Source organism: Tauraco erythrolophus, chromosome 5, assembly GCF_009769465.1.
Source record: "Tauraco erythrolophus isolate bTauEry1 chromosome 5, bTauEry1.pri, whole genome shotgun sequence".
Taxonomy (NCBI): domain Eukaryota; kingdom Metazoa; phylum Chordata; class Aves; order Musophagiformes; family Musophagidae; genus Tauraco; species Tauraco erythrolophus.
The window spans coordinates 72,105,806-72,119,621 of NC_141469.1; the positions used below are offsets into that span (position 1 = coordinate 72,105,806).

Here is a 13,816-nt window from a genome sequence, read left to right on the forward strand (position 1 = left end):
TTTTATTTTCTGTAGCTATTAATACTTTCTCTTCGATTAGTGGCTTAGTACCCCTGCACAATGCCTGTTCTTATGGACACTACGAAGTGGCTGAACTCTTAGTGAGGCATGGTGCTTCTGTCAACGTGGCGGACCTGTGGAAATTCACGCCTCTACATGAAGCGGCAGCAAAAGGAAAATATGAAATCTGCAAGCTACTTTTAAAAGTATGTGCTGGAGTTCTCAGATGTCTTTGAATGTATATATGCTTATTTTTGCTGAAGATAAATTAATTAATGCAAAGTTAATTTCATTCAGTGAGTTCTTTTTGGTGTCTTTGAATCTCTTTTCATCTTACAGCTGTCAGTTTCTTGTGTAATGTCAATTCACTTACAAAGGATCATCAGTACAGTTAATTTTTCCAGTATGTGTATTAATACTATTAGCCAAGTAGGACAAGACTCTCAAACTTGAAAAAGCAGCTGAATTTGTGTAAAAATACAAAAAAAGCCACCTTAACCTGTTCGTCCCTTTCTGGAACCATTGCTGCAGATAAGTAAACCTTTGTAAATACTTAACACGAGTGTGTTACAGAGCAACAACTGAAGGTGGGTCCTAAATGGTGTCTGGCATGTGAGAAGTTTAAAACTGTTATGTTAATGTGTAGTTTATCAAGCTCCTGGAGGAAATGCATATTAATATACTTTGGAATAAATATTCATTATAATCAGTGGAAGAACCTGTAAAAAGCATGAGGTAATGCCAGCATGTTTCCAGTGAGAAACATGAGTTTAAGAGACTTCTTAACATAAGGTCATATCCTGCTGTAGGGAGGTAGAAGCAGGTGCTAGAGTAGAATTTCTTGCCAGTCTTGTTTCCTGTTTTAGCCTTGCCTACTTTGTGTCCTTCTGAAGCACAGCATTTAAAATAGGAGGGAGTCAGAATACTGATAGCCTTAAAATGATGAGGCTCTTCCCCATCCATTTCCCTTTTCATTTGCTGCTGCAAAGCCCCGCTATTTCCCTCCTATTTCATTAATTATTTAACTTGATTACCAAAAAAAGCATTCAGAGGAACTAGCACATCAGTTTGAAACACTTCTGCAGTAGAAACAGAAGATACTCAGAGATGTCTGTGAAAGAAAGCACAACGATAGCCCTGGTAGTAAACATCTGAATACAGATGTTAGCTCAAGCTATAGGAGCATTCACAGTCTCTCAAGCGCAGGGTTACTTTATAAGCATCAGAGGTCTCTGGAGTTTTCTGATCATTCCACTAGGAATATAGCCATTTTTTGTGTTCAGAGGATCCTGAATTGGATGTATGACAGGAAATAGAAAAGCACTGAAATCTTTCTTTCTGAAATCACTCTTGCACAGTAGTGGCATATGCCCTTAAGGTGACAGAGTTTTGTAAAGGCTCTGGGTGTCCATGAATATGTTCTCATGCTGCAGTTTGCTCAGGGCTTCTCCTCCTGTGTCTCTTATGCCAGCTGGCAGTGCTGTCAGTTCTGCTGAGCTGTGGCTGTTGAGCTTAACTCCTCCTGACTTGCGCTCTTTCTGTCCTAGTCTGCTTGAAGAAGGAAACAAAAATTTACAGGCATTTTGGAGAGACTTTCTCTTTTCATCACCTTTCTTTAAAATCACCGCCTTCATTTCTTTCTGTGCCTCTGAAGAGGTCTCAGAGGACACTGTCTCTTCATTTAGATATTTATTCTGGAGAGTCTTTGAATAGTTCCAATTTTGATGAGTTTTAAATTAAGGGATCTAAGATGGTATCTTGCAGAAGTCATTGCAGTTTAAAATGCTTTGTGAAAAGAAGGCTCTCTTCCCAAAAGGACCACAAATGTGGAACTGGTTCTGCATAATCATTACTCTGCCCCTTTCTGTCCCTTGCTGTTTGCCCTTTACACCCTGAGCATTGCTGTAGTGCTTCCAAATGCAAGGCAGTTAATTCCTTCTGTTTTCCCTATCCCTAGCTGATTCTCGGTGGCTCACACTAACACAGCTTTTCCAGCATCCCCAGTGAGAAATGGCAGAGTAAATTTGCTGGCAGAGACTGGACCACTGTGTTTGATTATTCTGAAGGGACCAGACAGAGAACTATAGTGCTAGTAGCTGCCTCTGCCTTATCTACCTTCGTTTTTTTCCCCACTGCTGCTGAAAGTGAACAGGGAGGGAGCTGTCCTTGCACAAAGTCGTATGTGGACATGACTCTCGCCCTGTGCTGTCTTGTTATGGTTTAGCACCAGCTGGCTACTAAGCCCCACACAGCCGCTCCCTCATTCCCCCCCAGTGGGATGGGGGAGAGAATTGGAAGGGTAAAAGTGAGAAAACTCATGGATTGAGATAAAGACGGTTGAATAACTAAAGCAAAAGCTGTGCGCACAAGCAAGGCAAAATAAGGAATTTATTCACTGCTTCCCATCGGCAGGCAGGTGTTCAGCACCTCCAGGAAAGGAGGGCTCCATCACGCCTAATGGGTACTCAGGAAGACGAATGCCATCGCTCTGAACGTCACCTCCTTCCTCCTCCTTCCCCCAATTTTATATGCTGAGCATGACGTCATATGATATGGAATATTCCTTTGGTCAGCTGTCCCAGCTGTGTCCCCTTCCAACTTCTTGTGCACCCCCAGCCTCCTCACTGGTGGGGTGGGGTGAGAAGCAGGAAAGGCCTTGACTCTGCGCAACCACTCAGCAGTAACTAAACCACCCCTGTATTACCAACACAGTTTTCAGCACAAGTCCAAAACATAGTCCCATGCTAGCTACTATGACGAAAATTAACTCTGTCTCAGTCAAAGCCTGCACATGTGTGTAGACGTGTGTTCCCTCCTCATTCTGTGCTCCAGTACTGTGTTCTTCTCACTGGGTGATCGGCATGTTTTACCAGCACAGATATACTCCAGCAATTATCCAAATCCACTTTCCCACCAAAATATTCTCTTCAGTACTTTCCAGGACCTGTAAACTGTTTAAGAAGGTGCTGTTATCTTTTGGAAATTGTAGAAATTAGTATTTTTCTAGTTCCCTTCTGAAACAAGTACCTTTCAATAGCAGGGTAGCATTTAGTGAAACTCGGGGCCTGGCGTCACTAGCTCAGAAAGGTGTGCTGGGGAAACATCTCTGCCAGCCAGTTTGCAGGAATAGGAAAGGATTGGCCAGCAAGGAATTTGCAGTTGATTTTTCTTTAGCACCTGCTGTGACAGTAGGGTATAGCTATATGCAGGATACGGTCCTGAACCTGCTTCAGTTGCAAGTAGGGCAGTGGCAGCTCTCACAGAGGGCTGCTGTTCTTGCCTGTGGAGTTGAGATTCACACAACTGTGTTGCAGACTGGTGCTTTAGGCCTCAGCCTCCTGCATTTATTGTCATGTGCCTCCTAATCTATACAGTCGTTACTTCATGGTGGCAGGTCGGCAAAATCCCTTGCCTCCTATCTTGTGCCACAAAGTAGTGACACACGTGCACTGCTCTGCTCTGCTCGTGGTTGTGACAGCAGTGTTCCACTTTGCTCTTTGCAGCATGGAGCTGATCCAACAAAAAAGAATCGAGATGGAAACACTCCTCTAGATTTGGTGAAAGAAGGAGACACAGATATCCAGGACTTACTGCGAGGAGACGCTGCCTTGCTAGATGCTGCCAAGAAGGGGTGCCTGGCACGAGTGCAGAAGCTATGTACTCAAGAAAACATCAATTGCAGAGACACACAGGGAAGAAATTCAACACCGCTACATCTTGCAGGTGGGTGACTCGCCAAATTTTGAAGGCTTATATGTTTGACAGGGCTACAGAAGTTAATCGCCAAAACCAGGACTGGTATAATAAGAGTTTCACAGAGGATTGTCCTGTACAGAGAGTTGTAAACTGACAGCTGTATTTCAGGAGGTAATGCAGTGACTAGGAAAAGAGGAGGTTTTGCAGTCAAAAAATTGCTTTAGCTTTTCTATATAATAATTTTTCTTTAGTTGAGGTCTCCTAATACCCAATTTTTTTTTCCTGTGCCTTTTCTACAGCTGGTTACAACAATCTGGAAGTAGCTGAATATCTTCTTGAGCATGGTGCTGATGTTAATGCCCAGGACAAAGGAGGATTAATCCCCCTACACAACGCAGCATCCTATGGGGTAGGTGCAAGCACTCTTGCCATGAGTAGACCAACAAGGAACTCCTTAAAGTCATATCCAAAGCCAGTTATTTTGCAGCTGTCTTGCTGTGAACAAAGTTCAGGTTTTGATGGCATGAAATACTTGTTGGGCTAAGTCACTGTTGTGAGTTCTGTTTCCAGTCCTGCAGATCTAAATAAGACACAAATTTAGGTGTGCTGTAGCAGTTAAAGGCTGCCGTTTGGAAAGATCACTAGAACACAGCTTTTGTGCAAGCAAGCAGATGCATAGCATTGAGCACTGTTAAATTTCAGGTGGCTATTGAAACAGGAAAGACCTCAAATTGTCACTGAAAGACTGAAATGGAAGGAAGAGAACAATACCAGGGGATTGTGTTTGGGTGGGGACAGGGAAGTGGAGGTCTGTTACAGGTGTTCTCTGGTGGGTAGCTATTGCTAAAGTGTTGAAGGGCCATGGAGCTTGTAGTATGGACATCTTCCTGCGCAAGCTGTCTACTGAAGTGCGGCTGCAGTGGCTGATTCAAACCATTTTGGATAAGGCAGGCCCTCCTTCCATATAGGAGGAAGCATCTGTGTGCATACCAGTTGCACAGATGCCTGATAGATTGCTTATAAGCAGCTGTTAATTGTGGATGAGGTGAGAAAGAAATCCCTTGCAAATAATTGTACAGAGTCCCCTCACTAAATAAGCTATAAATAAGTACATTGTTCACCTTGTTTTTAAGGAGAACGTATCAATGAAACAGCCTGCATCGTTTGCATTGGTTCTCTGTGTCAGTCTGGGATCCCAATGTCCTAAAGAGCAAAAAGCTCCAAACCCTGCTGAAGGTTTAGAAATACAACATGGAATTCTTCTTACAATACCAGGTGCTAATGCCAAGCAATATTGTTCATCAGCATCTGCCATAAGCATTAAATTCCCAGGACCTTGCTTAGATCTAGAGATACATTCTGTTGCAAAGATTGTTCTGTCTTTCGAAGCATGGGAAACATTTTATGCGAAGGCAAAACATTCCTTACTGGCACAGGGAAGTGTTAGAGATTGGTTCAAGCTGATTATCACTTCTAAAAATCATAATGCCAATCTAATCTGGTCGCCTTGCTTTCTCTAGGAGAAGTTAATGAGGCAGTCTTTGGTGCTTCTCCATCAGCTTATTTAGTTAAGAGTCGCTATATACCTTTCCTGTGGTGCCCCGCACTTCTCTCTGAGCTGTCATCATCCCATTCAGATTTCTGTGATGATGGGTAGAGAGGAGATGAGTACTGGTTTCACAAGTTTATAGCTGGCAGGTTTCACAGGCTCAACCTTTTCCTCTCAAAATAGTGCTTCATGCTGCTTTTCATGTGGCAGAAAAGTCATAGGACTTCTTTGACCTATCATGAGACCATCACAAACACTACTTCTTGAGCTTCATGTCCTCTGTCTGACTGTAAGCACGCTGCTGGGAGGTTTTCAAGCACGGACTCTGTACATTATTTGCAAGGGATTTCTTTCTCACCTCATCCACAATTAACAGCTGCTTATAAGCAATAATATCTTATAATATTAAGCAATAAAGTCTTCCAAACTTTAAAAGTTTGGAAGAGAGGAAGAATAAAGTCAGCCATCGTTTCAAACCACACTTGTTCAAAGAGCAAGCCCTTTTACGAGAGCTGCTGAGAGTCACTTAATTGCCATTAAGAAGAAAAATGAAATCCATTGGCAAGTCTTTGCGCTTCTGCTTACAGTTCCAGTGTTTCATGCTCCTAGATACTCCTTTTGACTACCTGCTTTTTTATTTCCTGGCTGTATCGTGCAAGTAATTTTACTGATCAGAGGCAGCCAAAAATTTTTGTTTGCCATTTTATTCTCTTATTTTAACTTGGGAGACTTCAAGGATGGGATATTGATGGAAGCGTGGGTTGCAAGATCATTACTTTTATAGCCCATGTAAAGCAGTTGTCCCTTATAACACTCGTAATGTGTTTTATCAGTTACAGTTCTCTCATAAAGTATGAGTGGAAAAAGAACAAATTTGTGCTGTATGGATGGATTCAAAGTCTTGCAAGAAATTGTAAGACAGAAAACAACTAAGATTTCTATGTACAGACACTTAAGTGGTTACTCAGCAGTAGAGCACATGGTCTTCAGAGCTTCTAGTATTGTATCACAAATATCACAGATACAAAAGTATCACAAATGTTGCATCCCTGTAAATTTGTGTTGCCAGTTCAAATTTGTCTACAAATACTTCTGACAGTTAACTCTTACTTCATCCGACATAAAAATGGTATTTTGTCTGCTCCTGCAGCTGGCACAAACTTCGTGCTACTTGGTGCTTTGTGTGATTTGGCAGAATTGTGCCTGATCCAAATTACACGTGTGCTGGTGGATGATCTGGTAGCGCGCAGGTACAGATGTAATGACTGTGGAGCTACAGTATAGTGTATAATAGCACTGCTACATAGCCACGGGAGGCAGAGAAGTGAGTTAAAGAAAGGAAAGAGATATTACAGGGGTCTTTGAACACCATTGCCTCCAGTACAAAAAAGAAAATATGTGTTTTACCAGTATCAGGTTGATGGAGATATTCTTGTCTTTTCCAGCATGTGGATATAGCAGCACTGTTGATCAAATACAATACATGCGTAAATGCAACAGATAAATGGGCATTCACACCATTGCATGAAGCTGCACAAAAAGGAAGGACACAGCTCTGTGCTCTTTTGTTAGCTCATGGAGCAGATCCAACCATGAAGAATCAAGAGGGTCAGACACCACTAGACCTGGCAACAGTAAGTTCATGTTGGCCTGCCAGCCACAGACTGCTCTGGAGGATTTGCTCTGCATGTTAAATGGTTTTCTATGGCTCCATGGCATCAGCGGTCCTCAGCTTTCGCTGTGCTGAGGTAGGGGGAGATGAGCATCTCCAGGGTGCCTGTTTGTGACTTTTTACCCATGGCTTTTTCCTGTGGCTGAGATCTTAATGTGGCTTGTGATTTTAAGGTTTGCTTGTGCTTAAGGATTCACTTCTGGGATCAATCTTCTCATTGCCAGAAATAAACCTATCTGAAATGTCCCCAGTGATGGTCAATCAGTGTAGTGTTGGTGATTACTTCTTTGAACCTAGGAGGAGAATCAGATGAGCCTTTAGAGGAATGGGATCATTTAGAGAATGCTTATGCTCAGTGCCTGCATATTACCTTGGTTCTTTTTTGACTGACTCCAAAACAACATTCTAAGATTTGCAAGTGGTTATCAAACTTTCTCTAAAACTGGCATCTGAAAATTTCTCATTAGTGGTGACTGATTAAAAAGCCTGATAAGATTACAGGAACATGTATGTCCCGGGTTAAACAGTTTTGATGGAATAGATAATGCAACCAAATAAGGTGCTGTGTCTGGTTATGGTATATTTTTTAAGACCATTGCTTGATTTGTGGAGAGTTCAAGAAATATCCTCTAGAATAATCTGAGCTCTGGAAAACTTGCTTTGTGATGAAAGATATGAAAACTATTTTATTTCTTTAGGAGAAGATAGGGATGTCTTAATCATGTTCTACAAGAACATGCAAGGAGGAAATTCTTGAAGATGAGGGTCTTGCTTAATTTAGTCAACAAAGGCAAAATCTAGGTGTTAGTTACGTTCATACTACCCCTGTAGCTCCTGTCTTTTTTTCTTCTATTTTAACACTGTAAGATGTGATTATAGCAAAGGCAGTGGTAGAGTCATTCTGTTGGAGCCTTCATCCAGTTCAAAGTACTTGACCAGAAGTTAAGCCTGATAGAGAAATTACGAGGTGGCATTGCCTGGCCTAGATTGTGAAGGATTTCAGATAAAGTTGTTGCATTGCACTTCCTGGCTGTAACACCTATAAAGTCATTCTTCCAGAAAGGAAATTAGATGTACCGTCTTACATACCTTTAGAAATGGGAAGAACCCGATTCACCTGTGTCTGAGCAGTGAATCAGAATGTTCTTGCAACCATGAATGCCTGTGTTACAAAAGTCGGCAGTTTTCTTTTTAGTGGGGGAACAGGGCAATCAATTCAAACAAATTCAAAGAAAAATTCTTTCCAGAGATCAGTGACTTATGATAATGGAACCTCACATTGAATGTTCTTTCTGTTTTTTCAGGCTGATGATATCCGAGCTTTACTGATAGACGCGATGCCTCCAGAAGCTTTGCCTACATGCTTTAAGCCTCAAGCTACTGTTGTTAGTGCCTCCCTGATCTCACCAGCATCTACGCCGTCCTGTCTCTCTGCTGCCAGCAGTATAGATAACCTCACTGGACCACTGGCAGAACTAGCTGTAGGAGGGGCATCAAATGCTGGTGATGGAGCAGCAGGAACTGAAAGGAAGGAAGGAGAAGGTGAATTTGCTGCTGGACAAGTTTACTTTGCATTACATTACAGAAGTACAATAGTTTAGTATCACAATAGGCCTCGCTTTATCTGAGAAGAATTTCTGACTAGCCATTAAATATTGTACAGCTTGAACTGCTATCTGCATTGTAAAGTGTCTGATGCTTGCCCTGTTTTCATGTGCTTTACCAGGAGCATTGTTGGCTGTTCTTCTATGTTTGCTATCAGTGATTAGGTCTGACTAAAAAGAGAGATCTGATTAGGTGCCCAGATGTTTGTTGTTGATTTTATGCAGAAAATCCAATGAGAATGACTTTGAGAATTATGATTGTGATGGCTGGGGAATTTTGCTAAGGCTTTTCAGACTCTTTAATTAGTATCTGGAACGCGTGCTTTATGTCAGCATTTAGGTGATTACATAGCAAAAATACACCCACTCTTCCTTTCCTTCTCTTTGCAGTATAAGCCTGTATTTGGCACAGATCATTTGTGCTTTTTAATAGTTGATTCTGAGGAGAGAACAGTAATGAGCTTTGCACTGAGCTTTCACACAGTGGGAGTGGATTGTTTGTTATAGGCATAGACAAATTGTAAAAAGCATCAGAGTTTGGAATTTTGAGATAATTTATTTTATTTATTCATTTATTTAAATTCAGGTGCATAAGATATGACTTGTTTCTTCTATTACAGTTTCTGGTCTTGACATGAACATTACCCAGTTTCTAAAAAGCCTGGGTCTTGAACACCTTCGGGACATCTTTGAGACAGAACAGGTAAGTGGCAAACTCCACCTCTGTTCATATGTTTAAAAGATAGAATAATCTAATAAACTTGAGTGACATTTTCATTCCCTAATTGCAAAAGGGAAACAAAGAAACCCAACTTCACATCTATAGAAAAACAAGCACATGCAAGAAAACTGCAAATGAGTTACCAAATACTTTATGGTGAAGTTGGGAAACCTGTGAAAATGTATTTTGTTGTTGTTTGGTTCAGATATCCAGTGTGTTTCACTTTCTTATGCATACATGATGACTGCCAGTTCGGCTTGTATTCTGGTAGTTACATTGGACCTTGTGAACTTTGAACGTGATGGTTACAACAAAGTTAGGCTGGAATGTCATTATCTGCACTTGTCCTTCAGCAGTCTTGATATCCAAACAAGCCTTTCACCACCCATAGTACTGCATGTGACACTCTGGTTAGATCTGGGAAACCCTCCAGTCCAACTACAAGCTGAAATAAAAATCTAGTTTACCAGGGTGTAGTCACACTAGAGAATGTAGAAACTACATTTTCTAGTAGGTTAGGACTATAGCATTAACTGGGTTTTGTAGGGCTAACAAGTTTCAACTGGAATTGAGAGATGGGGGAAAAAAAGTGCAGATTTTTCAATAATTCACAATGTTTGAAAAGAATACAAATAATGTAACTGTTTCTCAAGCCTACATTACTTTTTGGAGTAGAAGTACCTCTAATGTATTTGTAGATGCTTCTTATGTACTGTTTCTCAAATTTAACATGTTACAGTTAAATAGGTCATTTGTTTGCATAAGTGAGATGGACACAGCTGTGGAAGTGAAAGGTACAAGTGCAGAAGAATGGATTTGGTGGTTATTTTTCCCCCAGGCCTCTGCTGCTAATCTTTTATGAGGGATCAGGAAACAAACACTTGAAATCTAGTGTGTTGCTTACAGAAAAAGTTGCAGCTGTTTCCATGAAACGTTACAGGAGGTATCTCCACAAAGTTAAAATGCCATGTAATCTTTTTTCCCTTCTTATATATGAAGCATAAGCTCTCTTCTTTAATTTGGAACAGCTTCTATTAAGAAGCAAACCAACCTATATTCTACTCACATCACACATGATGAATGTCTTCAGTGGCTTTTCCACTGCAAATCCCAGTGTGGTTGTTTTCTGCGCAGCTGGACAGACGTTCAGTGTAGCTGTTAATTCCTTGCTTGAGTTGCTTTATTTTGAATTAATGACACTTAGTTTGTAGTGGACAGAGTTCATACCTGCAAGTCCAGTTGTGCTAACAATCCAACTCCTTTTGAATCAAGTTGTATGATTTCCCACTATTTGCTGGGCTTCCCATCATGTTTTGTTACCTTTCTGCTTCCACTGATAATCTCCATGACCTTGAAATTTAAAACTTTGTCAGGTGATTGTAGACGTATTCATATATTGCAATGAAATGAATAATTGTACGTGTCCTCACAATGTTGACATCTTGATTTAGCCCAGCTGGCAACTAAACGCCACATAGCTGCTCGCTCTTCCTCCCCCACCCCCAGGGGATGGGGAAGAGAATTAAAGGAGAAAAGGGAGAGAGACTCATAGGTTGAGATAAGAACAATTTAATAATACAGTAATATATTAATATATATAAGTATAATGATAATAATACATACAAGCAAGTGATGCACGGTATAATTTCTCACCACTCAGTGACCAAGGCCTGTGCTGGCTAGCGATCCCAATACAGATAAGTTCCAACACTGAGGTCTGGAAGGGGAGGAGGGAGGGAGGGGAGGGAGAGGGAGGGGCAGAGAGAGAGAGAGCACTCCAAGAGTGACAGCCCCTAGAAGAGCAAAAGCCCTTCTTTCCAGTTCACTTGTATCTTTGTACTGGGCATGACATTGCGTGATATGGAATACTTCATTGGTCAGTTTAGCCCTCAATCCGAGGTCTAAGTTCAAATCGTGAGAGTAGTTGTGAACCTTTTGTCCCAGCTATGCTGAAAAGTCCTTGAGGTCTCAGTGCCAACTATAAACATCAGTGCGCTGTCAACATTCTTCTCATAATGAGTCCTAGACTAAAACCAAAACACAGAGCTCTTCTAGCTGCTAAGAAGAACTAACTCTGTTCCAGCCAAAACCAGGACTGTTAATTATTTCCAAAAACAGTGGAATAGTTGAGCAGGACTCACCATAGCTGACCTACTGCATTGATACATGTGCAAGTGCACACATGGATATATACGCATAGTAATAGCACACACCATATAATATTTATTGGTAAGCTTATAGAATATTCATTACTGTTTGTGTAGTGAAAATAATGAATTGCACAACAGTGTGAAACTTTGAATGCTTCAAAAATATTGCCAGATTTGTCCCAGCATTTCCATGCATCCTCCTTCCGCATAAGTAGAAATGTTTGTGAGAACCTCTGGTGAGAAGTAGAAGTTTTGCACAGCTTCAGGCTGCAGCAGCTGGGTCTGGTCCTGTGGCAGGGAGAGGCTTACCAGAAGGTGGCAGCAATTAGTGCAGCAAAACGTGAAATATGTGTAGTGTCTTGGTTGTAACAAGAGAATACATTCCATTTTCCGAACTGATGGGTCTTCAGCCTTGGGAATCGGGCCGGGTTTGGCAAGTGATTTTTGTGGTCTTTCATCTTTCCAGATAACCCTGGATGTGTTGGCAGACATGGGGCATGAGGAGCTTAAAGAAATTGGGATCAATGCGTATGGACACCGCCACAAATTAATAAAAGGTGTGGAGAGACTTCTAGGAGGGCAGCAAGGTAAATATGGCACTTCTACTGGTTAGTCTAAGTGTAGCATACAACAGGCTTTCAGAAGTCACCTTCTGTCAATACAGGCATTGTCACCAGGACTTGAAAGAATCTGGATGTTGGGAAAACATGCTTGTTGGCAGACCTGATGGCTGGGTGGGTTGTGACAAGTACAGAATATGAGGAGATGCAGGACTGAGTGATCACTTGACTTTCCAGGGAATGGACAGCCCTGAGGCAGCTATGGAGGCTGTGACCATTTCCAGGGACTCCGTTTCGCCCAGGCAGGAACTTTTGGATTGATTTGCCCTACCCAACCACGGGCCAGTTGTATTCTGAAGGGTGGACCTGATGGAGTTTTTTGCTGCCCCGCACTACTCAGATGCTTCTCTTGAAAGTGGAAACAAAATGCAATTATATCCCACCTGTGTTTTCCTTCTCTCTTTTAAAGCCTCTGCTGCTAATGGAAGCACTTTATCTTTTCAAAGTTGTTCTTCTGTCTTGTGTTTATTTTGCGTTTCCTGCTGTACTTGGGTTATTTATGAAGAGTAGTGATGATGCTGGATACAAATAGAGCTGGTGTTGTTTTCTCCTGTTGATTCTTATTCCTTTAATTCCTTCTCTTTGCAGGCACCAATCCTTATTTGACTTTCCACTGTGTGAGTCAGGGGACCATTCTCCTTGACCTTGCTCCTGACGATAAGGAGTATCAGTCCGTAGAAGAGGAGGTATTGCAACTACCTTTCTTAATGCTCCAGTGGCAGAGTATTTCTCTTTGCACTTACAACCTGTCAGAGCTAAAGCGTGCAATGCATGTTGAAAGTGATAAAATACGCTTTGGTGTATGAATAGCATAGGTCTGACATGAAGTTTAGGGCTCTTTGTTTGCCTTTTTATATAGAGCAATGATTGAAATTATTTTACTGTGTCCTGCCAGTTGTTTTTAATAAGTGGTCTGTTTGCTCACTTAGTGTTATCCCAATTTTGCTTTGTCATTGTTGTGTTTTGGATGATGTCTCATAGCAAGAGTTTCCCCAGCTTTCTGTACATAGGTGGACCTGTGAAAATCAAAGGCTGTGAGTGAAGACCAAGGGTTCAAGGCCTTGCAAGTCTGTAGGCATTCTCAGTGCTCAGGCTGTTGCTGCATGTGAACCAGCTTGTTTTCTCGTCTCAGTGGCTTAGTTAATCTGTAACCCAGATAAACAGCTCTTGGATAATTGAGAATTGACTGTAATTTTGCCTCCCACGCACACATGCTCTTTTATTTAAGTAAACTACAAGCAGATACCACTTTGAAAAAAAAAATCGTAACAGAAAAGAGACTTTCTGAAGAGTTGTGTTTGGAAGAAACTGCTTCTTACTGTGCATTTGCTATTCGTGTAGTGTTGCTGTGCTGTAGCACAGAAGTGTTTGGAGTCTTTTTTAAAAGTCTTAGATATTCAGGATTGCTGCCAGTTTAGCCTGGAATATTTTTGATTAGTAACTCTGTAAACTGGAGTTTGCACAGATCTTTTTTATAAACCTTTCTGACAGAAAGGGTCACTTGTCTTTCATAGTATATTGGGATATTTATTCGAGCTGTTACTAAATGTTATCACTGTAGCTATAAATACCTCTGGAAAAGACATGATGAAACCATTGAAATTCTCAGGGGCTGTGCATGACATAGGAAAATGCTTGAGCTGTAAATTTTTCTATCACTAAGAAATAGAGATTGTACTTATTATAATCACATTTGTTATTACTTCAAAATGATCTTTTTGTATTTTCATTTTCAAAGATTGTTTTTTTCTGATCTAAAGCTAGATTTTCTGGTTGTGTATAATTTTGATAGCAAGTGCCACTA

The 13,816-nt window shown here is 41.1% G+C and overlaps 1 protein-coding gene across 2 annotated transcripts in view; it reads left to right on the forward strand.

Annotated features, from left to right (window-relative positions):
- TNKS (tankyrase) overlaps nucleotides 1-13,816 on the forward strand; it is a 151,865-nt gene that overhangs the window by 128,181 nt on the left and 9,868 nt on the right. The window contains exons 15-22 of one of the 2 annotated variants that reach the window (XM_086612603.1): nucleotides 41-206; nucleotides 3,504-3,723; nucleotides 3,996-4,105; nucleotides 6,691-6,879; nucleotides 8,222-8,504; nucleotides 9,142-9,224; nucleotides 11,859-11,979; nucleotides 12,601-12,698. In XM_086612603.1, the coding sequence (XP_086468729.1) occupies nucleotides 41-206; nucleotides 3,504-3,723; nucleotides 3,996-4,105; nucleotides 6,691-6,879; nucleotides 8,222-8,504; nucleotides 9,142-9,224; nucleotides 11,859-11,979; nucleotides 12,601-12,698 (1,270 nt within the window). The remainder of the gene's footprint in view (nucleotides 1-40; nucleotides 207-3,503; nucleotides 3,724-3,995; nucleotides 4,106-6,690; nucleotides 6,880-8,221; nucleotides 8,505-9,141; nucleotides 9,225-11,858; nucleotides 11,980-12,600; nucleotides 12,699-13,816) is intronic. The other variant, XM_086612604.1, reaches the window with a different exon arrangement.